Source organism: Ornithodoros turicata, chromosome 5 (assembly GCF_037126465.1).
Source record: "Ornithodoros turicata isolate Travis chromosome 5, ASM3712646v1, whole genome shotgun sequence".
Classification (NCBI taxonomy): Eukaryota; Metazoa; Arthropoda; class Arachnida; order Ixodida; family Argasidae; genus Ornithodoros; species Ornithodoros turicata.
This window is the reverse complement of record NC_088205.1, coordinates 18,354,146-18,379,083: the sequence shown is the minus strand read 5'-3', so window position 1 is coordinate 18,379,083 and position 24,938 is coordinate 18,354,146. Positions and strand designations below refer to the sequence as shown.

Here is a 24,938-nt window from a genome sequence, read left to right as displayed (position 1 = left end):
GCCTGTTTGCACGCTTGCTGCAGCCTTGGGAACCAGACTCTAGCAATAGAGCAATAAATTTCTGATGACGAAACACGCACAGATTTAAAGCACGCTATGCACTGCTACGATAGATGAGCAGGACACGATACGAACATCAGCAACGTTGTAGTAGCAGGACTCAATCGACAATATGGATAAATACAGCGTTTAAGCGCTACCGACATGCAGCTAAGAATCCAAGGGCGGCTGTTGACGAAAAGTCAGGGGAATCGAGCCCGCATCCCCGCGAATGCCGGTCAGGCGTAGTGCTGGTCCGTGGCAACGTTACTGTTGAATGCGCTCGTATTCTGGCCGACCAGCGTGGCGTCGCTCCATTGGTGTCTCGCGACGTAAAGTCACGAATTATCAATAACGTTATTCCCCTGAACGGATTATCTCTTGGAAGAATCTTCCCTTCTTGTTGAAACTCCCTCGCAAAAAAGAAAAGAAAAGAAAGGAAGGAGAGGAGCATGTATTTGTGTAGCACATCAACATTACCGCTGAGAAAATGGCGCATTAAAAATACAAGTTTAGTGCTTAGCTTTGTCCCTGCCGCTTATTATTGGATTGACTTTCATCGCGGCATGCAGGGAACAACGAAGACACAGCGCTTTTTTTTTTTTTTTATCTCTCGGTGTCATTTGTACGAGTTACTTTGCTACGCTACTTTGTAAGCAGTTTTGTTTTCGATGAAAGTATTTTTGCGTTCTAAGGAAGCACAAATGGAGCACGTGACACAGACAAAGTTAGATATAACAACGTTAGTAGCAGAAAGCGCCTCCTTCTAACACCTGACTATATCTCACCACGTCACGATCATATACATAAATTAAAGCGACCACTATGAGCTACGACAAACTTCCAGAAATCTTTTCTCCCGAAATCAATTAACGACTGGAACCTCAGGCTTCCTGAGCACGTTGTCCTCACAACTGATCCCGGTCGCTTTAAAGCATCACTTCTCCGGTACTTATCGGCCAGGTGACCACCTCGCAATGCACTTTCTTTGCTTTTTTTTTGGTATTTGTGTGAACTGTGTATTCTGTGTAGTTGAGTTGAGTTGAGTCTGAGTGTTTGAATGAGGGGGGGGGGGTTTATTTGCAGAGAAAATGGAAAAAGAAAGATAGGGGAAAGACCAGCCATGCAGCACGCGGGCTTGCTATTCCCTAAGAAAGATTAAAGAAAAACAAACAAAAAATAAATAAAAATAAATAAGAAACTCGACTCACAGGGAGCCTAGGAGGCCCGTATCCCGCAGAAAGCGGAGCACCGCCTTTGAGATACTCCACTGGCTAGCTTGCTGCACGGGGCCAATGAGTGTTGCGAGGGAAACGTCCGTGCACCCAAGATCTGAGAGGCATTGCCAGAGCACAGCCCGATGATGGAGGTGACGCCGACAGTGGAGGAGCTGATGGGAGTTATCGTCTTCTATGGCACAGCAGGGGCATGTGGGATATGGGACGCGGTTCATTTTGAACAGGAGTGAACAGATGACGTTCGGCCGAAGATGATGTAGAAGGGACTCTTCTGCGCGTGTACAGCGGCAGCCGATGACAAACTCCAGTGAGGGTTGATGGACTGCAGGAATGCATGAGTACGGATAGCGTCTACCAAAAACTGGCGGGTGCCGTCGCCGCAGAGACGCCGTACTAGCAGGCAACACGCAGACACCGAGAGCGGCAGTAGGGGCACCGGCGTGGCCGCATCAAGCGCGGCGCGTCTCGCAGCCGCGTCAGCACAGGTGTTTCCGTGTAGCCCTGTATTCTCGGGTACCCACTGAAGGTAGATACGGTGGCCAACCGAGGAGAAGTGGTCGTACTCCTGAAGTACCATGGTACGCAAATCAAACACGACGATCGGGTGGTATGCTGACAGGAGTGCCAAAGGCGCCTTGCTGTCTGTGAGCCACGCGTTAGGCACAGATCCTGCGGTATGCCGCAAAGCGGCGAGAAGACCGAGCAGCTCCGCATTCGTGGAGGACACTGTATGGGTGCGTTCCAAAACAAACCCTCGAGTCGAGTAGGTCACATGACCGAGTTGTACCATGTGACCACAGAGTACGCGTCCGGTCGAGTAACTTTGGGAACGCATGGGGGACTCCGACCGAGTTAAGATGGAGGCCGGTGTCGGCACCGCTCTCATCTCGCGCGCGTCAGATTTATTTTACAGAGACGACGATAACGGCGACTGGGAATGTATTGTGAGCTGTCTACAGGAGTCACCATGCCCCGTCGGACATAGTTGAACTCTGTCTTGTCGGCCCAGTGGGCAGTTGGGTTTTTCAGCACTTTGTGTATGCAGTTACTTACTCTGCAGTTACATTCAGAGATTGCTTGTCTGGTAGTATTTCTTCCAAGACACTGCCGAATTATTCTTAAACCCCTCTATTGGAGAATGAAAGGGAAAAGCAGTTGACATTGTCGTCATTTATTTGTTAATTTTTTTGTGGGATGGAAGTTTTCACGTACCATTAGCTACCCAAAATGCATGAAATGGATACATCCCGTTGCATTTGGTAGTCAAAAGAAATAAAAAAGAAAAATGTTAACATCATGACGACAGAAGATGAAAAATACAAAAGGTGCAAGCTGCTGGTTGGAATCCTAGAACTGAGGTAGTGGTGCGGGCGTGGTTTGGGTCACGGAAATGTCCGCGGCGTCGGAGTCGAATGTGAGCTGAACGGCTGAAACAAAAAACGTAATCAGGGCGTCATGAAGTGGTTCTGATAGTACACGTATCGCGAAGCGCGCAAAAGCCTCCTGTTTCAATCATCCTGGAAGAAGTCTGAGCTTGGGCGAAAAGACGGGAAATTCGTGACAGAGTTCTGTCGTGTTGTCCCTTCCTTTCACAGCTCAGAATTTATCCAAGTTCCACCCAAGCATTCATCCACCAGCTAACCTGCGCCTATCGTACATATTTTATCTGAAGCCTGTTCACACGAACGTACCGACAAACCATCTTACAACTGTGAAGGTAAGGAAGAAAAGTAATATTCCATTTACAATCCCATTTCCGACACAAGCGCACAAAAGTAATAATGGGAATCCTGGGAAATGTATCCTGCTCACATGTCTTTGGGCGTTGGCCTGGTCCTCAAAAACCATGTCGCACAATCCGCAACGGAAGAGTGTTGCCATTTTGGTGCCCAGTTGTGTATTGATAACCCGTCGTGGGGTTCGAGGCTTTTTGACAACCACACGTTCAGCTGGTTTCGATACCGCGCTTTCGCGGAAAAGAGCAGACGACAAAAGCATGACGTCATTACTCGAGCGAACCTTCCCTGACCGGCCTTCGGAGGAGAGTTGGATCGAGTTAACTCTCTGGTTACTCCACCTTGTTTTGGAGCGCGGGTAGTGACGTCATCGAGTTACTCGACCCGGTTTTGGAACGGCGCTTCGGGTAGAGAGCTACTCCCGAGTTGACTCGAGTAGGTTTTGGAACGCACCCTATAGGGTCGTCGGAGGGCGAGGTCACGGTTTTCCTGCGAGACGTAGAAGGCCGCCACTGATTATTCATTCGCTACCGTTCCCATCAGTATATACTATGGCGCGACTCTGCGGGTAGGCCGAACTGAGATCCTCGAGCGCGAGCTGGCTGGCCACTGCCACAGGCACATCGTTCTTCCTCTGGAGGCCGGGGATAATGGCACAGACCTAGGATCTGGCAAGCGTCCACATCAACGGGGCGGCAAGAGCAGGGAGAACTGTGCAGGGACGGACCCTTTCAGCAGAGCTAAAAACTGAGCCGAGCTGTTTGAATGAGTTGAGTTTGAACGTGTGCTATTGCTCTTTGTTTGTACAAATTGCGGTGCTACCCACGCTAGCCACTCCGTTACTCTGTGTTTGCAAACAGCAAGGGCTAAAGAGACGACTTGCTGTTAGCAAACAATCTACGTTACAACGCCAGATGCCGCGACCCGTCGTTGGCAAAAAAAAAAAAAAAAGCCATGTCCGTTGGCAGGCGGCGATCACAAGCGTTGTTTTGATGGTTGTTTCCGACGATGGATGCCATTGCGCGAAGGAGATGCAAAGGAAAGCTTCGTGTGCGAGGCTGATACTACCCTGACCTCATCTCACGAAATGCGAAAACCACGACGTTACACGACGGCAACACCAACGTGCGCTTATTTTACCAACGATCCACTCTTTCCCAATCCCATGATATCTTGATGTGATATGCCGCGGTGGGTGGCGGCGGCGGGCTCGGGGCCTTTAACGTAATATAAATAAATAAATACCGACGACGTGGCCGAGTTGGAGCTTCGAGGTCATGCTGGAGACCGGAAAGTTGTGGGTTCGAATCCTACTAAAGGCTGCGGTTTTCCCGCGGACTTTTCAGGCGGATATGAACCAGGTTCCCCCTGAAGTCTGCCCGAGACGCATACTAACTCCCTTCACTTCTTCGTGCTGTCTTTTCACCACCTGCCCACGTTCGTACAACGCTCATGGCCACAAATGTTTCGCGGAGCTAACACTGAATAAAACTAGGTATCGTCAAGTATACAAGCAAGCTAGAAGCGTGTAATAACGCGTTTGTTGTGCTAGGCAAATGTGTGTTTAAATTGTATTACAACTTACCTCCCACAGAGAGCATTAATATTTGTGTTTCGATTTTTTTTTTTTCGTGTTACCGCCGCGAAGCAACTGTGACTATGAGCGACGGAAGTAGTGGGTGACAGGGGGGTAAATATGCGTCTTGGGCCGACTTCAAGGGGAACTGTGCCGACATTCGTCTGGAAAATCTTCGGAAAACCCAGGGAAAACCTCAGACAGCACAGCCGGTGCCAGGATTTGAACCCGTCTCGCCTCCCAGTCTCAGCGTGGAAAGCGATCACCTTAACCACTATGCCACGGGAGCTGGTGTTTCGAATTGTCATCTGTCACTCAAATGTATCTGAGTTATGCTTCAATATTGAATTTTGCGCTCGGTTTTACATGAAATAATCTCGACCTAAGCCGGCACAGGACGCGAACTATCTTCCCCCGCTGTCCATCTGTCTTCGTCTTTACAAGGCTTATAGTCACAGTTGCCTCGCGGCAGAAAAAAATCACGTTATGGAACGTTCTGAATCAACGTCTTGTTCATGAAACAGGGACCGATTTGACACAGGATGATATCCTAGGGAGACTTCCTTGTGGTCTCCCTTACCGCTTCGAACCTGCTTGACACTCTTTGACAACTTCTGTGACACTGTGTTCGCACTGTATCTGACATTGTGCAGTGAGTGTTTCTCGGTGCCTAACGTCTTCCCCTTTCCCTTCCCCCGTTTTCCTTTATGCTTTATCCTACTACACGCACTGTACCCCTTTCCTGTTTTCTGTTTTTGGTTGGTTGTTTGTTTGTTCTTCTCTTTTTCTTCGCTCATCTTTTTTTTTTTTTCACCCACAAACGCGTTTTGGAGTGGCCAGTTCTGACTGGGTCGGGACTATCCCCTCCATATTTTTCTTTCTTTTTCCAATCTAATCTAATCTAATCTAATCTAATCTTAGGGAGAAACTTTCAGCTATGTCTACTATTCCAGCGCAGGAACTTCCAGAATGAATACTCTGTGGCGCGTTGCTCGAGGTCATAGTTATCTCGTGATTTATTAGAACTACCTTTGACTTCACGACACAACCAACTGCCCTATTCTTCTAGTGGCATTATACTGCGTTCATAACGTTATGTAGCAACCCCAGGACAGTGCACGAAGCTGCTGTATCTCCTTTGATGTTCTCTCGCTTGCGTGCGTTTATCGATACACGTAGAAGAACTGCTCATTTCCATCAGCCTAGCTTCGCCAGACTGCGATGAATCCCAATGATTAAACCTTGTCCCATAGTTCACTGGTAACGACCCGTCCAACTGCGGGAAAGACGCAGAATATTTTAACGTGAAACACCAGGAGATGAAATCCGTGCCTGCTGACATATACAGATTCGGTGCTGCCCTTCGAAACATGGTGAATGTCATTTGTATAGATTCTACAACGATAGATCTACAACGATACATTTCAAAATGCTGTACGGGGCGCACTAAACAGGGAAATTTATGTATTTGGAATAGAACTCCGCTCACAAGTTCAACAATCTTTATTATTTGCAACAATCCGCTTACACTGTTACCTGTCCTCCGAAATGTCGACCAAATCCGATCAAAAAGAACGAAGTTATTAGAAAAAAAAGACGTGGGATGATTGGATGGCCCCTTTGTTATAGCGATTTTTTTACCGAGCGATCTGCCTACTGCTCCGCGAACATGCTTCTTTTGGGGGATCGTGCGTCCGGGGCCGACTTCAGATGGAAAAACCCAAGGACGTAGATAGGACGCAACAGTGAAAGAGAAACGTGACCTGTCATGTTTCGCTTTCCCTTCCGCCTTTCTCTTTCCTTTCTTTCCCTTCCCCCATACCGGTGACGTCAGCAAAGTAGCGAGGACAACGAAGTGGAGTGGACGCTTTGGTATAGAGGCGACCCTCAAAGAACGGCAGACGCCATATTTCAGGCGTTACACGCAGAGAGTCTTCACGGGAGGTTTCAAATCGATATAAGAAGTCGAGAATACCTAAAAGGTTGATAAATAATGCGTAGCGCTTGTATTGTGAAAGACACATGCTTGGAGGCTATATGCACGAACTACTTTTAGATCAAACGTCGGAAAATGTTCGCATGAAGCTATAGAAAACGAGTGAAGCTTTGCTTGATAGCCATAGGGACGGATTTCAGTTATTCTTATTCAAAAAGGATTTACTCTGGAACATGAGTACGTATATGCATACACACACACACAAAAAAAAAAAAGAAAAGAAAACGAAAAGAAGCAAATGCTAGAGACATCAGTGAGCATTCGTATCTTTATCTGATATCTGGATGTCGGTTCAAGCTCTATCTCCAAAAGTGGAGAACTACCCGACGTCTGCAAAGACGATGTGAACCGAAGACCATCATAGGTGGAGTCTTTATCAAGACTGAATCTCGTAACGGTTAGAAGGATTCTGCCTGATCCCCGCAGGGGACTCCCAACACGGCAATTGAGTCTTCGTTATGTGATCGGTGCGAATCAACTGCGGATGTGACATCGGAGGAATGTATTCGTGCCATTCGGCCGCCTGTACTCCCAGGCATTGCCCTCATCGATTGACGCAGGATTGCCGTTTGGATTTACGTATCACCAGGTACTGACTCCATTCTCTTTTAATGCAATTAGTACATTCGAGTTTCACCATCGCTTGCGTCCTCTTTTGCAATTTCGGCAGAACTTTTCCCGGCTATGCTCGCAAAGTTTTCTCTCTCGGTTTGGCGCAGAGACATCCATACGGAGGCAGCGATCTTATTTACGTTCGTTCTTATTTACTCGCATTCTCATTAACTTGCACGCGGTATGCTTTTACTTCTACGAGGAGCGTTCAATAATTTATCTACCTCAGTATGAAAGAACGTAATGAAATGGTTGAAACAAGTATCTGCATATTGGGACATGTCCCGGGATGTTACATATACGGTGTCCGCCCACTCCATCGAACGTCATTTCATCGAATGCCGCTTCACTCAACACGTCGCCATGTGGCTTGTACAATACATGCTGATACGTTTCAGGTCCTTGGTTAGCAGAAAAGTTTCGTGTTCCAGCACGATAACTTTAATATTGGACAGTCTATTGCCGATTTAATTGAACAGCGTTGTAACGGTGTCCCCGACCATTGCTACGATCTAGTGTAGGGTAGTCGATAGAGTAAATTACTGTGTGACGGTTTCCATATGAATGTCTATTTTACTCCTTAGTTAAATTGGTTTCCGACCAAACAAAGAAATGAGGACCGGTCCCGATAACATAACCCAGTCGTGCCTAGATGATAATTAGCTCTGATCGCACTAGCTATTGCTAGACCACAAAAAATGTACTGTCATGTTTTCAAAATAGACTGAAGTCTACGGTGTAAGCTATTGAAGGATAAATACTTGGGGGACATTATTAGGAACGATCAAAAATAGGGTAGCCATATTAAACACATGTGTCCTAAAGCTATTCGACACTTTAAATGTGAAACGGAAATTTCGCTTTGGAGCAACGACATGAATTAACAGAATATAAATATCTAGCGTTACCTTGGAATAAGGTAAGATGCGGCAAGATGAGACAAATTTGCAATTGAATATGTAATTTTTATTTTTCGCGTTTTTCAAGAAAACTAGCCATAGGCACATTCTCAGGGGTCTAGTGCTTCCGACCTGCAAATGCAGAACGGACGTAGACGATGTAAAAGAAACACACAACAAGAAATTCGGATAGTCCCATCTTGCCCCAACCCTCAGGGCAAGATGAGACACCCCCTGGTAATGAACTGTACAAACTAGTTTTCGCAATCCAAAGCAGACAAAGTAAAGCCCGTGGGCCACTACACAGTCACTTTGAGCCCACCGCCCTCACGATGTGCAATAAAATCACACAGATCCCGGTGCTGCATTGCCCTGCCTTCCTTTGCAAACAAGGCACCGCCAGTCTGACGTGTCGCTGGTCTCTCGTTTTTGCGTGCGCTTCTGCTTTGCTGGAAATATTGTAGGGAACAGGGAAATTTGCTGGAAAATCCTAGGCATAAGCCAAAAAGAAATCTCTGAGAAACAAGCCTAACGCCACCTATGCGGTAATTACATTTGCATATTAAAAATGAATGACTAGGTTGCGAAATCTTCGTTTCATTTGGAAGGTGACTTCCCCTGATAAAGATTGCTAAAGAACGATTGGATTCGCCAGCGTACGCCAGCAAAAAACAGACTAACAATACTTTTTCACGAATACATCTTGCGAAGTACAAAGCCATAGATATGTCCTTATGCATTTCACGCATTTTATTGCAATAAAAATATTGCAGTAAATCTACGCATCAGAAAATTAACCATTTTCAGTGAGGAAAATGTGTGTTTGACAAGGCGTGCCTGTTGCTAGTGGCCTGATCTATTATTATTCGGCTTCAGCGCTTCGACAGCACGCGCCCTAAACCACAAATTTCCTTTCGTGAATCGAGCGTCCTACACTCAATTCCGTTAAAATGTATAGCATTCTACTTTTGCCAAACTGAAAGGTGTACTAATGAGTGCTTAAGAGAGCACAAAAACAACGTTCCCAATGGTTCACCAACCTCCGAACTTTCCCAATATTTAGACATGTGTTTCGATTGCTTTCCTCTCTCCAATGAGGCTAAAACTCTATGCATCGCAAAGATGATGCTCCTCGCACACTTTTGGAAACAACTTTTATCACTCACATCCCAGGTTGCACAAGTAATCCGTCCACAGTTATCGCCACTTGTCTTTAAAATCCATTCACCCCACATAGATAAAGATGAGTGAGGTGCGGGTATATCCGCGGGTATCCGCGCAAATTTGTTCTTCGTGGGTACACACTTACGTGTAATCGCGAGTTGTGGGTAAGGTGCGCGGGTATACCCCCACTGCCTCCGCGGGTATACCCGCAATACCCGCATGCAGGCACAGAACTAGCCTGTTGCCTTTTGGTGTATGACCCGATTTGCCGCTAGCATTATGCACAAAATATTTTCTAAGGCGTTCCATATCCATTTCTTTCGTGGTGTGCGAGACGATGTCAGCTTTGTCATTTACTGGCACCACGTGCTATGCTTACACTTTGAGAGAGAGAGAGGGAGGGCGAGAGTCCAGCTGATTATGAGACCGGGAAGATTGGTTGCGTGGGCAATAAAGAATGGGATAGGGTATCGACCCTGGCGATGAAACACCCCATTCATCATCTCAAAAGAAAGTTGTTGTTACTGCCACTCTTTGGCTGTGTTTGCCACATATAGGGCTAATTTTGGCTATCTTTCGACAGGACGACAGGTACGCTTCGCATTAGTCAGCTGGCAACCTCGTCAACTGTCACCACAACGTCTGACCGTTGGAAAAGTGGCTCGCTAACGGAGAGTTTGCCCAGCAACAATAAATCATTTCGTGTTGTGACGATCATGTGGCGTAACTGAAATATGCGTACGCATTGGGCTGCGGGTGCACCTGCGGGTATATGCGGGATGTGCGGATGCGGAAGCGGGTTGCACCAATGACATTGCTGCGGATGCAGGTGCGGATGCGGGTCCTGCTCCCGCGGGTACGGTGCGATTGCGGGTACGAATTCACATTCCCGCACTCATCTCTACACATAGACTATTCCAGATTCTTGCTTCTGTTGCTTCCCCTCCTTTGCACTTGATCTTCTGGCGTACTTGAACCTCTCCGTTGTACAAAATCGTAAGACATACTTGTCGACCCAAACGGCCTGCTCTGTGCATTGTTTTACTTTTACTCGCCGGTAACCGTTGAATGAGTCAGGGGCCATATTCGCTTTTTCAGAGACAGCAAAGCGGCGTTTCCTTTCCCCTACCTGGTGTTTTGATGTTATATTTGATGTTAACATCGCCTTGAGCTTTAGGGAAAACGCAGGACGAACACAGGACGAGACGAAGACATAGACTCGTTCTGTGTTTTCTCTCAAGCTCAAGGTAATGCTAACATCAAGTCAGCACCAGCTAGCTTGCCTGCTCCTCCTCTGTTCATGGATAGTTATATGTTTGTACCTGCTATATAAAAACTTTCATTGCTGGTTTGAGCCGTGTCTTGCGCTGTTCGTTTTTGTCTTTTGTCCTTACCGCAAGCTCAGGGGCATGTTGCCAACATCAACTTATTGAACACTCCTCGTCTCTTACTCTGCAATACACTTCGTTTTCGCAAATTACACTTTGATACCTGTGTCTCTCTGCGATAAAGGAAGGAAGAGAAGTGCAACACGTCCTTCTCGATCGCAACGGGGAAATTACTTTTTCATTCCTCGTTCACTGACTGAAACGGGCGTGATAGATATACAGTTTGAGCAATTTTCATTTATTGTATTATTCACTAGTATGGTGGCATGCCTGAAGACAGTACCATATTTCTTGTTATCCATAGTGGTCATTACAGCGTACTACCTAGAGATGCGAAGCCCAGAAAAAAAAAAAAAAAAACATAAATTTTTGGAAAAAAAGTTTTTTCGTTTTTTTTTCTCGTCTCCGGAAAAATAGCCCGAAATTTCCAGGCGACAAAATTCAAAAATGAAAATTTTCGTGCCTTTGATGCGTTCCAACCCGCCAACAGTGCCGTAGGTGCCTCTAATCCGCCAACAACCACCAACTTAGAGCTCAGTCTGGCCGCTCCAAGCGATCGCCATCGCGTTCACATAATGTCGGAGTTCTGGTCGGAGTGGACGGGTTGTTCTAATTACCTATCGCTGAGTTGACAGCAGTCTCATGGGATGCTCTGCTCTGCATTTATGCCTAGAGGATGAGCACTACTAAAGTTTCTAGCTCATTGTATGCTGTGGTTTGGCCGGCAATGCTTCGACTCAGCAGTAATCGCGTTTGTTTCCTTTTTTTTCAAATTTTTTGGAAAAAACCTCGAAAGAAATCGTTTTTTTTTTTTCGAGCGATTCAAAATTTCCGGAAATTTTGCATCTGTAGTACAACCATAGATAGAGAGAGCGTAAATGAGAATGAGAGAAAGGAACGGCAAACCGCGAAAGTCATTAGTTAGATGGGATGGCAAGAAATGAGAGAGAAGAGATGTTACTGGAGACCCAGAAAAAAAAATGCCTTCATAATGCACCGAGGTTTGGATCAATAGTTACATTTTTCAACCGGAGTACGCATATCCAGTTTGGCCTATCATCCATTTCTTGCGGCCGCCTGCTGGTTGCTTTCCCAGCTATGATGATCATTATCAGAAAGCTTGGCTTACTTGGCAAACTGTCAACAGGGAGGGAACAATGACCAACCATCTCATGTGAGTACTGTTTCGCGCGTCTCTTTCAATTTTTTAATATTTATCTATTCGTTTATTTTGAACAGCGAGCCTACTTTCGTGTCGCTAGTCATTCGCAGTAAACGTAACAATGAAATTTCAATGCGGATGAAAACATGTTTAGTTTTCTTAGCGGAACATTTGATACCGGTACAACGTTCTAGAACAGTTAAGATAGTAGAAATTAACTTGCAACGTTCCAGAGTACGAAATACAGGATGTCCCAGCTATATGCTGAAGGACACTCATTAAGAGGGCACCAGCAAACTCCTAAGGTAATGTTCTAACTACCCTTCAATAATTAACTTTTTAATTATGAGAACTACGAAGTTGTCCCAATGAGAACATCTGGTCCCTTCCGTCACCTGATACCATAGCCGTGTTCAGAACAAAAATCCGTTCGATAGATCATCCGCAAAAAAAATCGTGAAGGAATAACATTTTCTTTCTTTATGTTGTTCATTGCGCATCTCCAGAGACGCATCTTCCCTTCACTCCCAATGTGAGAGGGTGAAAGTGCTCAGTGCCGCCTCATGCGTCCAAGATGAGCTTTAACTTGCGGAAACAAAACAAAAACAAAATTATCGGGTGACGCTATTGGAACTGCTCTTATCTTGGGTAGCATTTTCTGTTTTGCTTTAATTTTTTTCCATGACGTAAGAGGCGATAGTGTTCTGTTTCACCCTCTCACATTTGGGGTGAAGGAAAGACGCGTCTCCGAAGATGCGCAATGAACAAAATAAAGAAAAAATGTGTTCCTTCACAAATTTTTTTGCGGACGATCTATCGAACGGATTTTTGTTCTGAAAACGGTTATGGTATCATGTGACCGAAGGGACCAGATGTTCTCATTGGGACAACTTCGTAGTTTCTATAATTAAAAAGGTAATTATTTAAAGTTAATTAGGACATTGTCTTAGGAGTTTACCGGTGTCCTTCTAATGAGTGCCCTATGCTATATTGCAATTGAGTTCACCGCGAAAAAAGCGTAAAAATCTGTTCGCATTTAGCTGGGACACCCTGTATAGTATGCCAGTGGTAGCAAACTGATAACGTATCATATCATTTCCTTCATTTTTCTTATGATCATGGTGTCTTCCCCTGCATTCACCAGAATCTCCCGCAGTATTCCGGAAGTCATGATGATGATGATGATAGGGATTGATAATGGTGATGGTGGTAGAAGGAAGAATATAGAGATGTGCCCCGCTTAACCGCTACTAACAAGCTATTCGAGATGTAGTAGGAAAAAAGACCTTCTAAAAAGACTAGTTCTCTGCTATGCGCATAATTATTAACGAAGGTGATGAGTGAGCGCTGTGCACCCTGACGATGAATCACAGGCCGCTCGCCCAGTCATTGCATCATATCACAGAAATATAACAAATTGTTTCAAATTCCTGGTTAAACGTGCTTTTAGGAAACACAATTTCCATAAGTTTCTGCCTCGAAATGCGTTGCGAGTTAACCAGACAAAGTACCGGAGCAATTATCGAGCAATCACGTAAGCTAAATCAGCGCAAGCTGCCTCTGCAGTAGCAACGCGAAACCTCTACCATTTGCCAGTGACATCATGAAGCTGAACCGAGTGGGACGCTCAGCCTGTATATCCAGTTAGGGCGATCAATAGAAAAGTATCTGAACATGGAGCTTATGTTGTCTCTTTGTGGACATTGCGTGCCGTAGCGATGACTGAGCACTGCGTGCGTTATTGGAGATGAACGCGTTCACCTAGAGTCCAACTAAAATGTCAGTTATACGATCTGTGCACTTGTTTATGCCATTGACACGTGGCGATAGTGCCGTCTTAACTGAAGCCTGACGATATTCTAAAAAAAGCAATGAATAAATAAATAAATAAACCTTTACGAAAATAGGCGTCAAACGGAGCTTGGGCTCACGAGGGCTAAGCAGCAAGAGGTGTACGCTCTTGAAGCTTAGCTTATGGTCTAGAGGGAGTTTATAAAGCGCAGAAATTCCATTGTGAAAGTCTTCGCGGCGCTTCACCATTTTGTGGCAGACGGTACGTCACGTGACCCAATAGAATAGAATGCATTGGAAACGTGTAGACATCTGTGGTAGAGAAAACGATCTGAACGGTAAGAAAATCCACGTACGATGTTTAAGCGTGTAATTCATTGTCCAAACGAATGTTGAATTCGTGGATATTTGTTGCCAAGGGCACTGTTTAACTTTTCGCCGGAGCCCGACCTTCAACTTATCGTTATCCCATAACGCGCATAACGCGGCATCACATAGGCCCGTGATTCGCCACGAGCTCTTGCGCGAGCCTACCAGAGCGGCTTTGGAGCGCGCGAACTTTAAATGTAACGATAACGATTGCCATTGCCATGTGAAAGTTGAAGATCGCAGCAGTAGCTCTAGAACTATGTCGATTTCGAACAAAAGAGCTCGGGGGTCGTTGTTCGGAGTTTTGGGGCCATTTTTATTTACGGTAGAGAGCGAACATTTCCTTTTAGGCTCCAAAGCCGACTCTTCCGCCGTGTCTCTAAGCAACCTGCAACGTGTACCAAGAGGGCAGCGCCTTTGACAGGGTATGAACCCGCATCCTCGTGATCACTAGACGGACACCACCATCTGGTTCACCCTGACTGATGAAATAAAAAGAATATCACCATTCTTCGCGATGTTCCAGAAAAATTACCCTTCAATGCTTCCTCCCCATAAGGTATTTGAACGCCCGTTATCATCTTCATTTATCTCTCTCCGTAGCTTCGGACAGCTGTTGCAGTAGGACAACGAATGGTATGTCCAGACGGTGTACCTACAACGTCCGTCACGGCGCTTCTCGACAATCGAAGAATTATGTTAAAATGGTGCTCGATGACAGAATCAATAAGCTCCACACGGTTGGTCGCTTCAGACAAGTAATCGAATCCATCGAAACAGACGTAGGAGGAAACGGCAACGCTGGGCTAAGAATTCCAAGAAAGAAAAATGTAATACACCCGTTCGAACAGAGACTTGTTCTTCTTCTGCTCCGAAGAAGTCGTTCTTCCTTCCCTATCGTCCTCAGGCTATTCCTTTAACATTTTCCTCACCAGTTCGCTACATTTTCTACCTTTCGCTATACCTGCTAAATGAGGTCCGCTTCTATATATGTTATTTTTCTTTGATGCTTATATTGAAGGTTGGCGCCACTGTCGCGTTACGAGCTCCGTGAGGGAGCGTGTAGGCGCAAAATACTATCAGCCTCCAAAATATTCAATTCAATTCAATTTATTCGTTTACCACATTACATGGTGGGACAGCACAGCTAAAAGTTACCGGAAGTAACTTGACACATATACTTGACTTAATATGACTTCGTATCAAATTCATATAACTTCATATATTATATATATATATATATATATATCTTGAAAAGTTGGAGTTGGATCGGACGGCTACGTAATTATAGTTGAAATAAATGGGAGACAGAAGACGAAAGTAGGGGAAGTAACAAAAAAGGGGTTTATTAAAACTTAAAAATTATAAAAGTTAGGGAGGAAGTCTACGTTACGGCGGAAGCTCCGCCTTCTTCGGGCCAAAAGAGCTAAATGTGGCCACGAGGCTGATAAGGGGCTTGAGGGGCTTATCAGCCTCGTGGCCACATTTAGCTCTTTTGTTCCGAAGAAGGCGGAGCTTCCGCCGTAACGTAGACTTCCTCCCTAACTTTTATAATTTTTAAGTTTTAATAAACCCCTTTTTTGTTACTTCCCCTACTTTCGTCTTCTGTCTCCCATTTATTTCAACTGTATATATATATATATACGCGTACATACCAGATGTTTCAGTTAAATCCCCGGACTATATAATTCGCGAACGGGTGCACCAATCGAAGGACTTTCTTTTTTACGAGTATCTGTCCGATACCACCTACAAGCTGCGTCCTGTGTGAATGAGTGGGAAGCGCTCATTATTTAAATAAAAATTCAAATGAGTTTCATGAAAAAACGTAACTTCTAAAGCCGGCATTAAAATGGGTACTACCCATTTTGGGACAACTTCAGTGGACACCTTTAAGAGAAAAATCTGCCAACGAAGCCGGTCATTTGTTGCAGTAATTAATTGGTTTCGGTTTACATATTTTTGTCGCGGCTGGTCGCGGCGAAGCGCAAAAGGGCGTAATTCATTGGTGTAAGGACGTAATTCATTGGTGGATAAGTGAGTGGAAAAGCGTTCTTTTTTTTTTTCTTCTCCCCACGACGAAAGTTGTGGGGAGGACTTGTGGGGAGGAGGGCACAGTTCACCCTGAAGTCGGCCCAGGAGGCATACTAACCCCCCCCCCTCCCCCTGTACCCCACGCCTCCCTGCTATCCTCTGTCCACGTCAGTACGCCGCTCATAGCCACAATTGCTTCGCGGCGCTAACACGCAATCAAAAAAAAAAAAAGGGAGGGGAATTACCTTTCCAGTCGGCAAGATATAGATCCTTCCACGCACTTCGGCTTCGAGTTCTCACGTCAGAGGTGCCTATGAGGGTAGGCCATTCTGAGTGCAAACCTGGGAAGTTGGGGTAGTTGGTACTGAGCGGACATCTCAGATCCGTGTCCCTGTGTATTTGCTGCTTTTGAGATATACATTCCGAGTGCCTCTCGTTTAAATGCGTGACCTTTCCCACGGCCTCCTTCCTTGGAAGTGACCCATATAGTATTTGGTAGTCGCGGTGCGGAGGAGTATATTATCCCCCTTTGCTGTAAAACTTATAACATATAAAATGTAACTGTTCTGAGGCTGAAACGCACAACAGACGAAGACAACACAAGTCTCAAGGTGCCTAAGAACATAACATATGTTCAGATTGATGTGAATAACCGTCCTTTACATTTATCCGAAGGTAATCTGTGACCCGTTTAAACCACAATACCAGGGATGAGCCCGGTGTCCAGCGGAAGTTTCGCGTCCGAAATTTTTCCCTAATGTGAGAGCTGTCCCTACACCAATAGGGAAACGTCCTGAGTTACCTACCCATGTGAAGCCATCTCTATTCTTCAACCGCAACCACACTTCTTCGGAGACCCGTTCTCATGCTTTCCTTCCCCGTTCTATTTGTGCTTTGGTGCGTCTGCACTTCTACTATGGGGGGATCGATAGATGATTGGCCGGAACAGTGGTCGAATGTGGTGCCCTGTTCGGCAAACCAGAAGAGTGGAGTCCGTAAGAAGGCAGAGCGATCTTTAAATGATCCGAAGTGCTTGCAGTGTTTCGCTCCGGGAGACTTGTTTCAAGAAGATATCCTTCGCGCGAAAACGGAGTGGATTACGAGGATACAGTCGGAAAACATTGCAGGCGGCACAACTGAACCGGTTGATGTTTTAGGCTGTGTACAGCTGCTCCGTCTGAGAAGGTGGTTCCTCCTGTATGCCGGTAGGATTGTTTTTTTGTGTGTGTGTTGTTGTTGTTGTTTTTTTTTTCGTGTTAGCGCCGCGAAGCAACTGTGGCTAGCGACGTAAGACGTTGAGAGAGGACAGCAGGAAGGAGTGGGGGACAGGGGGGTAAGTATGCGTCCTGGGCCGACTTCAGGGGGAACTGTGCCGACATTCGTCTGGAAAGTCTTCGGAAAACCCAGGGAAAACCTTTCGATTCGAACCTGTGTCACCTCCCAGTCTCGGCGTGAAAAGCGATCATCCTAACCACTATGCCACGGTAGCTGGTGGTAGGATTATGCGCAATGGTAGTACATTACGAAATTTTGGCCGTATCGCATTTATCGCTATGTCATTTGAGTTTCGTATTAGCGAAGCCGAAGTGCATCTTTGAGCACGGCATGAACCGACGTACTGACAATCTCACTCCTCTAGCATTGCACCTTGGTGAAGTATACCTTACTAAATATTACCTGTCATTTCCAAACACACAGTTTACTGTCTGCGCATTATATACTCTCAACCCTGCTTATGCTTTAGTCCGCGAAAAGTGCGGTGCTCGCTGTCGTTTCGAGGTCGACGTCGGCAATACTCGATAGAGCTTCGCAAAATATGGATGCTGCTTGCGCACGCAGCTGGCATTGTACTGTTATGCCTGTTGGAGCCTCGCATATTTTTTTTATTTGCTAGCGAGTGCTCACAGAACTAGAACCGGAAGTTGCTGAATTGCTCTACGTACGATAATGGCCTTGTAGAGCGGACACCCTCGCTATATTTAGGGAGAGCTCTGTACTACATTTTGCGTCCATAATGGCAATTAGCCAAATGACCTTCTCCTTCCTGGCATGGCACATAATGACGTCGTTCTCTTTGCTTCATTAAAGTCATCGCGAGGGAGTCTACCGCGGTATACTGTTAGGCCGTAATGGACCACCACTTGTCGCTCAATGCGTCAAATATTGCGGTAGAGACAGTTATCAGATATAAACATCAGACAGCACAAATTCGCGCACTTTTTTGATGTTTGCGAATTTTTATAAGGCTGATCGGTGTTATAACTTACGCGATAAGGTTTTTGTTGAGGTCGAACACGGTTGGCCGCCTCGTGGTCGCGGAAGCTAGAACGAGCTCCGACGATCAAAATTGTTACGATGATAAGATAAGGCTATTGATAATATAATTACAATTTCACAGCAAACGAAATGTGCTCCTTAGGTGATGACGAGCTTCCGCTTTTATAGATGTGCGAAAAAGCGCTATATTTTCGGACAACCCGAAACACGAACCGAAGAGTTTCTGTCAATATTGTACACGTTGATGATCACAGTTATGGACATCGTACTGCAGTAAAGGCGGCCTCACCGATAACAAATTTCAAAAAAAGAGACAAACAACACTCAATCAATTCCTATCTTTTGAGTGGAAGAAGAAGAAGAAGAGGTTGTCGCCATCAACCATTACTACTCACGCTCAAAAACGACAAAGAAGCTCGTCGACGATTCGAACTCACGCAAACGACACAGTGAAGAGCCTCGTAATGTCTTCCCCTATCCCGTCAAGCTGCCGAATCCGATGGCTCCAAGTCTTTACCGCCATCGTAATATTCGCTTGCCTTTTCGCCGCAGCAGTTGGGGCGATCACGGCGGGGAAGACTATGTACTCTCTGATTCCCATAACGGGAATTCTGCCCTTATTACTCATCGGAGCCTTATGTCTGGCCAGGAGTCGTAAGGATTCCTCCGGGAAGAAAGACGGCAAATGCCCTCCACCCTGTTACGACAGACCTTCCATGGACCATCTGGGGCAGCAAGGAGATGGGTTTCCCGTTCATTCTCGTGTGGAGACAGCCACTGACACTACGGTGACTGAGACGCAAGTGAAGGTCCTTAAACGGTACTCGTCCACCGATTCCTTTTCGCCAGGTTAGTCCGCCTTTATGTTTCGTAGTCGTACGCGTATTTCGACAAACAGCCGAGACCGAGATCATCCGCTGCTTCGTGATAGCTCCAGAGTCATGCTGAAAACTAGGGTGTTGTGGGGTCGAATCGCACGTTTACCCCTTAGTTTTCAGGCACATTTTCCAGACTGGAGTCGACACAGCTCCCCCTGCAGTAGGCCTATACGCGTACTAACCCCTCACCCCCCACCTCGTATCCTCTTCCTTCGTGCCGACCTTCTTTCATCTGCGCACAGCTCATAGCTACGGTCACTTCGTAATGGGGCAGCTCTAGACTGCGTACTCATACACAGCAGTGTTCATGTAGGTGCTGAATACGGCGATTCTCCATGCCCCCGTGCCGCTCTTTTATCGAGCTGATAGTCCACAACCGTGTACGTAACCTAGCAGCAACATTGGCAGAGTACGATAGCGTACAAGAGCTCTTAAACGGATGTCGAGCGAATAGTTCTTGAATTATGGAACGAATGAAAGCTCTTTTATAGTCACCTGTCGGATTTCGTTAGAAGCAAAGGATCCCGAAATGTCATCCTGCCTCGCGTATCTAGGTACGATTCTCAAATGGCATGTTTCCGACACAGGAACACCCATTCTATTTGTGGATTCGCAGGGGGGGATTCATGCAGGCGAAGTTAGGAACGTAGTTTCCCACTAGTGTTGCATGACTTAGAGCGGCTGTCTTCCCTAATCTGAGTGGCAGGTGCAGACGTGCAAGAGAGCAATATTTTATAATCAGCAAAACATTTTATAATCTCGTCGCATAAGCTTTGAACAGTACGCCCCCGTATAACGAGCTTTTGGGTACTATGCCACTTCTCTTATTTCGAACTTGCGCACCCTTAGGCCAGTGTTCGCTGTGTCCGGGAACGGTAGCTAGCGCAAGCCCTTACTTCAGCCCTTCCTCGTACTCTGACGAAGACTCTGAGCAAATGAGCATTGATCCCGACTACTTCCGGGTGTCTGACCGCACGGAACATCGACCCAGCAAGCCGTTCGAGTGCGTCGAAAGCCCCCGCTCTTCGTCGAGCAGCCACTGCAACATGTGCGGTGCTCAGACGAAGCTGGACAGCTCTGCCGACGAAGAAACCCTCGAAATCGTCATCACGCCATCTGTGACATCGCTTGAAGACGACACGAAGAAGAGAGACGAAGCAGAATGTACTTCGAAAGTGGCGCCACCTTCTGAAGAACACGCTGTTCCCACGACTTCGTCGCCGGAATGTTTTGTGAGTGACAAAGAACTGGAAGATGTGCCGCTTTAAGAGATGACATTCACCGGTGCTTGGAATGGCTCTTCTAGCGTTTGCGGCCTCTATTAATGCTTTTTTTTTAATGTACTCGTTATTGTGGCGTGTTTTCAGTTTGAGAAATAAGTGTGCTAATGTAATTAATGTGCATTTTGGAATCTTGGTGCGCTTTGGTGCCTTCGTCAGTCACGCTAGTCACCGTAATGCGTTTGCGTTACACCATCGGGTGGTATGCTATACTGTAGCCAATAGTATGCATAAAATATTGGTATGCAGTTGCTTTAGTAGGTTATTTATACACGGTGTTTCACCTATAACGTGATAAAAAAATCGTACTAAAAATCTACTTGACTGAACATAATGTTCAGACAAGTCGATTTATCACGTTAGTTGAAACTCCCTGTATAACTGTTCTCTTTCTATCGCTTTTATGGCAGGGGTGGGGGACTTATTTAGTATCTGTGTGCGGGAGGATCTCTTCGACAGAAAATCTTCCTTCCAACGTTTCTATACTTTCCTGAGAACCCCGATCTCGCTTGTCTCAGATTTGTCACGAAATGAAAGACCGAAAGAACAGAGCGTGGAAGAAGTGAAACATGTGCCGTGACATGGCACGTGAACATGGCACATGGATAGACACTAATTGGGAGGGATCAGCGCAAGTAGGATTAGATAGGCTGCATCAGGGATTGGAACCGTTATCTTTTTCGGTTCGGTTCGGGATCGGCTCCGCAGCAGTGAAAAATATCGGTTCGAACCGGTTCAGGAAAGTGAATTTTGAGCAGATTGCCATGGGTTAAAAGCAAGCACATCCTTACAGTTCTCAAACACAAGCGTGCTTTTGGTGTTGTTGCCAATACAGCAGCGGTTCACAACAACACTGCGTGTTAGATCTATATTTCAGATGCAACGCTACGGTACTGCACATACTGCACTCCCTATGTTCACTCATCGTATAAACTCCGTTACATCGTGCTGAGGGACTGGCCGTTAGTTTCATAGCCTAAAATGAAAACTTTAGGTTGCTGGACGACAAAAATCGCGCACAAGGAAGCCTACAACTGCCAAAAGGACTACCTCAAAACTAACGCAATAGCTGCTAGGAGCAAATACCTCGCGCACTTTGGATGCAGTTCTGTTTTGGTCAGTTTCGGTTTCCAATATGTTTGGCAACGCCGCCAGTCTGCTGTGTAAATCGCAGTTCCAATCTCTCACAACGCACATTACGTCTGAACCGCTTCGGCAACCGGTAACCGCCTAAATTTATTATTTTATTTGTTCCGTTTCGGTTCAACGCGAGAAAAAAAAATGTTTTGGTTCTTGTTCAGTTCCGGTTCAGCGAAAAAGACCGGTTTTTAGCGGTTTTCGGTTCGGGTTCAGTTTCGGTTCCGATCCATGGGCTGCATATCACTCGCGAAAGCAACTCCTCCTACCAAGCCAACAGTGCAAACGAAAACGCTAAGCGAACATCTTACAGGAAACTGAATGAAGGTGTGTGGAAAAACGAAAGCTTGTGCAAATAAGTCTAACATAGCCTGGACAAGCAAACATTGAGAAAAGAGAGAACAGGAGCTGAAAGCGGTGTCAACAGAGCACTGTAAGATAATGGAAGAACAAAGGAAGTGCAACCCACGAACCGCCCTGGCAGCGTTACTGAAGGAAATCGCACCTGACGTGCGCACATTACATATTCCAAGTTAGTTAGTTAGTTAGTTAGTAAATTAGTAGAATAAAGTCAACCTTAGAGCTTTCGGCAACCCACCATGGGTGCTACCTGCTCCATTGCAAGAGCTGTATAGCTATTACACACTATGATTCAAAATACAGCAATCAAAACAAATCACAGCGGGATCCCTTACATACTCACAGGCACTCAATCAATAGAACGGGAAAACAATATAGCACACTGCAGATCTACAAAATACGGTGGCAGCAGTTCACACTAAAATGTAGTTCGCACTTAGTCTTCACATTACGGTAGTGAGACCAGTCTCACTCAAGAAGGCTATCAGCAGCAGACGGACTGCCTTCCGTTGATTTCGCGGAGTATCCCAAGGACCCAATAAATGTGTCAGCTCCACTGGGCCATTCGTCATGCGTAAAATGCCGGCAAGGAGTGACTGTCTCTCTGATCTGAAGTGCCGGCACTCCAGCAAGACGTGACCGCTGTCGTCCACAACGTCACACTCGGGGCACAACGGAGATTCAACCAGACCCATCCTGTGCAGCAGAGAACTGCAGAACGGGACGCCAGCTCGAAGACGGTGAATAAGAGTCTCAGCAGCTCGGCGTACGCCGCCAGGCATGAAAAATCTTAGATTGGGGTCCATCTGTCGTAGAACATTCAGGTTACGGCTACTGTCCGCAAACCACAGTCGACGAGAAACGTCGTACGTGACGCTGCGTAGTAGCCGGCGGGCGTCATGCGCTGTGAATGGAATAGCACGACATCCGCGCATACTGTGTGCCTCTGTACCGAGACAGTCAGCCTTTTCATTACCAGGGATACCGCAGTGGCTGGGTACCCACTGGAACCTAACCTCGTGACCGTTACAGTTGCGAGAAGGGATTAGAAGACTTGATGGAGGAGACGCTTAAGGAAGCAGCGGTGATGAGCCGAGAACAAAAGCATTCGCGAATCGAAAGTATTCCCTGCACTTGGACATAAAACGAGCGCTGAAAACTATCACAAAAATTCCGTCAAGCTATTATTGAAACTGAGATGGAAGCAGCGGACATTCAGCGACGCGTACATAGGGTTAATGAAGGCACCGCGAAGGCGACTGAAGCGGCGAGGGTGGTTTCAGTCCTGCCTCAGCTTGATCGCAAGGAACAACAAATTCTTAATGTACTGTTCAATCCGATTAGAACGCGCTTTGTGAGTATATGAAAGAAACCACTAGGTGTATTTGCGTTTCAATACGCGGAGTTTTACGCCTTAGATAAAATTGCGATTAACACTAACGTCTTTGTGCGGCTCATAAATAGGCTAACACGTGTTAGCTGCATTTCCATAGCTACTGCTTCTTAGCTACCTCTGAATAACTCCCTGCGAACTTTTCACTGTGTGTTTTTGGTGAGAGCTGTAAAACTGGATCCAGATACGTCTGATTTGCATATTACCACTGGCGTTGTTCAGAAAGAACGGGTGCACACGAATCGTCAGTTTGGATTTGCGAAACGCTGCTCTCTAATTCATCTAGGAGGATTATGCACAAAAGCACGCCGTTTGTGTGTAAAAGCTTGAATTGCGGCTTAAGTTTAATTATTACGAATTTTTTTTAAAATACCGATATTTTCTTTCATTTGTATATCGCGTGCTCTTTTACCACTACAGTTTCGGCAGTGTCCACTAAATGAGCACGAGGAACCGGGTTTTAGCGCCTTGGAGGCGGGGCCAGCAACTTGCTGAGACGCTACAATTTGCCTAAAGGCGTCGTCGTCCGCGAGAAGTGGTAAAATCGCCGGTCCGTACGAGATTTGAGCACTCGTTAGAGCACCCTCAAGTCGACCGAAATTAGACTACTAATCTACCACCGCGGTGTCCTTCTCTGCCATTATTCTATCGCAACTTAAAGCCCCGTATTATTAACAGTTTTGGCACTGCAGATACGAAATCTTTCTTTGAAACAACTTATTCGTATATTTAGATTTATATGATACCATTATCCAACGAAACTATGCACACACAATCTTACCAGTGTTTTGTATGTCCCATCTTGACATTTTCGCCGTGTTCAAACAACGCAGAGTGCATACCCTTATCAGCAAAGCACCGTACCTTACAGCCCGTCCAAAATATAACAGTCCGTCGCGTGGCAGAGCCAGGCACCAATATAGTTGCGACGTCATAATACCCATTCATGTGCGTGTTTATAGCGAGGTCTTTCTCTGCTTTTTGCCGTGGCCTTTTTCAGTTGGAAACGATTTCGCTTTTGCTTGGAGAAAGATCGAAGTATCCCGAGCAACGCCGGCTCAGACCCCCTCGAGAAGCTTTCTTGCGCGCAGTTCTTGGTGCGGCACCGCGCCGTGCGGACGGTGCGTCGGACGGCCAGTTGTTCGGCGCTTGTCCCGAACACTGTTATGTGATGCGTTAACTCTTGGGTGCGAGCGTTGGTCAATGGACGCGCGGACGTGTGAGACGTTTGGCTGCGAGCCAGTGTCGCAATGGCGTTCTACTTGCCTGGATGTACTGGATCGGGGCATGTCAGTGCTAGAGCACGCCATACAGATGTAGAGGAATATCCGACCGACGACAGGTGAGGAGGTTTTGCGGGAAATGTTCAAACTGTGGTCGGCACCCGTGGCTATGCCACGTTAGAGGCTCTTTTCAGGTGTGACTGTGTGAAAGCGTGGCTGACATACAGAAATCGTGACGGGGATTTCAGTGAATGCCCTTTGAACGAGGTTGAAACCGTGGTGAAATCTATTTCGAATTGGGCTCGTCAACGATCAGAGTTATGGTTCAAATCGCCATAGAAGCATGTTTGTATTCGCCCACGACATTGATATTGTTTCTAGATGAT

The 24,938-nt window shown here is 46.2% G+C and overlaps 2 protein-coding genes and 1 long non-coding RNA gene across 3 annotated transcripts in view; 2 read left to right on the top strand and 1 right to left on the bottom strand.

Moving 5' to 3' along the window:
• The window catches only part of LOC135394156 (potassium voltage-gated channel protein Shaker-like), a 375,971-nt gene that overhangs the window by 166,835 nt on the left and 184,198 nt on the right, over window positions 1–24,938 (top strand). The gene's annotated exons all lie outside the window — the stretch shown is intronic.
• Window positions 2,622–24,938, bottom strand: part of LOC135395344 (uncharacterized) — a 35,941-nt gene continuing 13,624 nt past the window's right edge. The window contains exon 3 of the long non-coding RNA XR_010423030.1: window positions 2,622–2,704. This is a non-coding gene — a long non-coding RNA (uncharacterized LOC135395344). The remainder of the gene's footprint in view (window positions 2,705–24,938) is intronic.
• LOC135395343 (uncharacterized) lies at window positions 18,657–20,681 on the top strand. Its single transcript, XM_064626579.1, has 2 exons — window positions 18,657–19,130; window positions 20,009–20,681. Exons 1-2 carry the CDS (start codon window positions 18,746–18,748, stop codon window positions 20,425–20,427), a joined length of 804 nt encoding a protein of 267 aa, XP_064482649.1. The 5' UTR covers window positions 18,657–18,745; the 3' UTR covers window positions 20,428–20,681.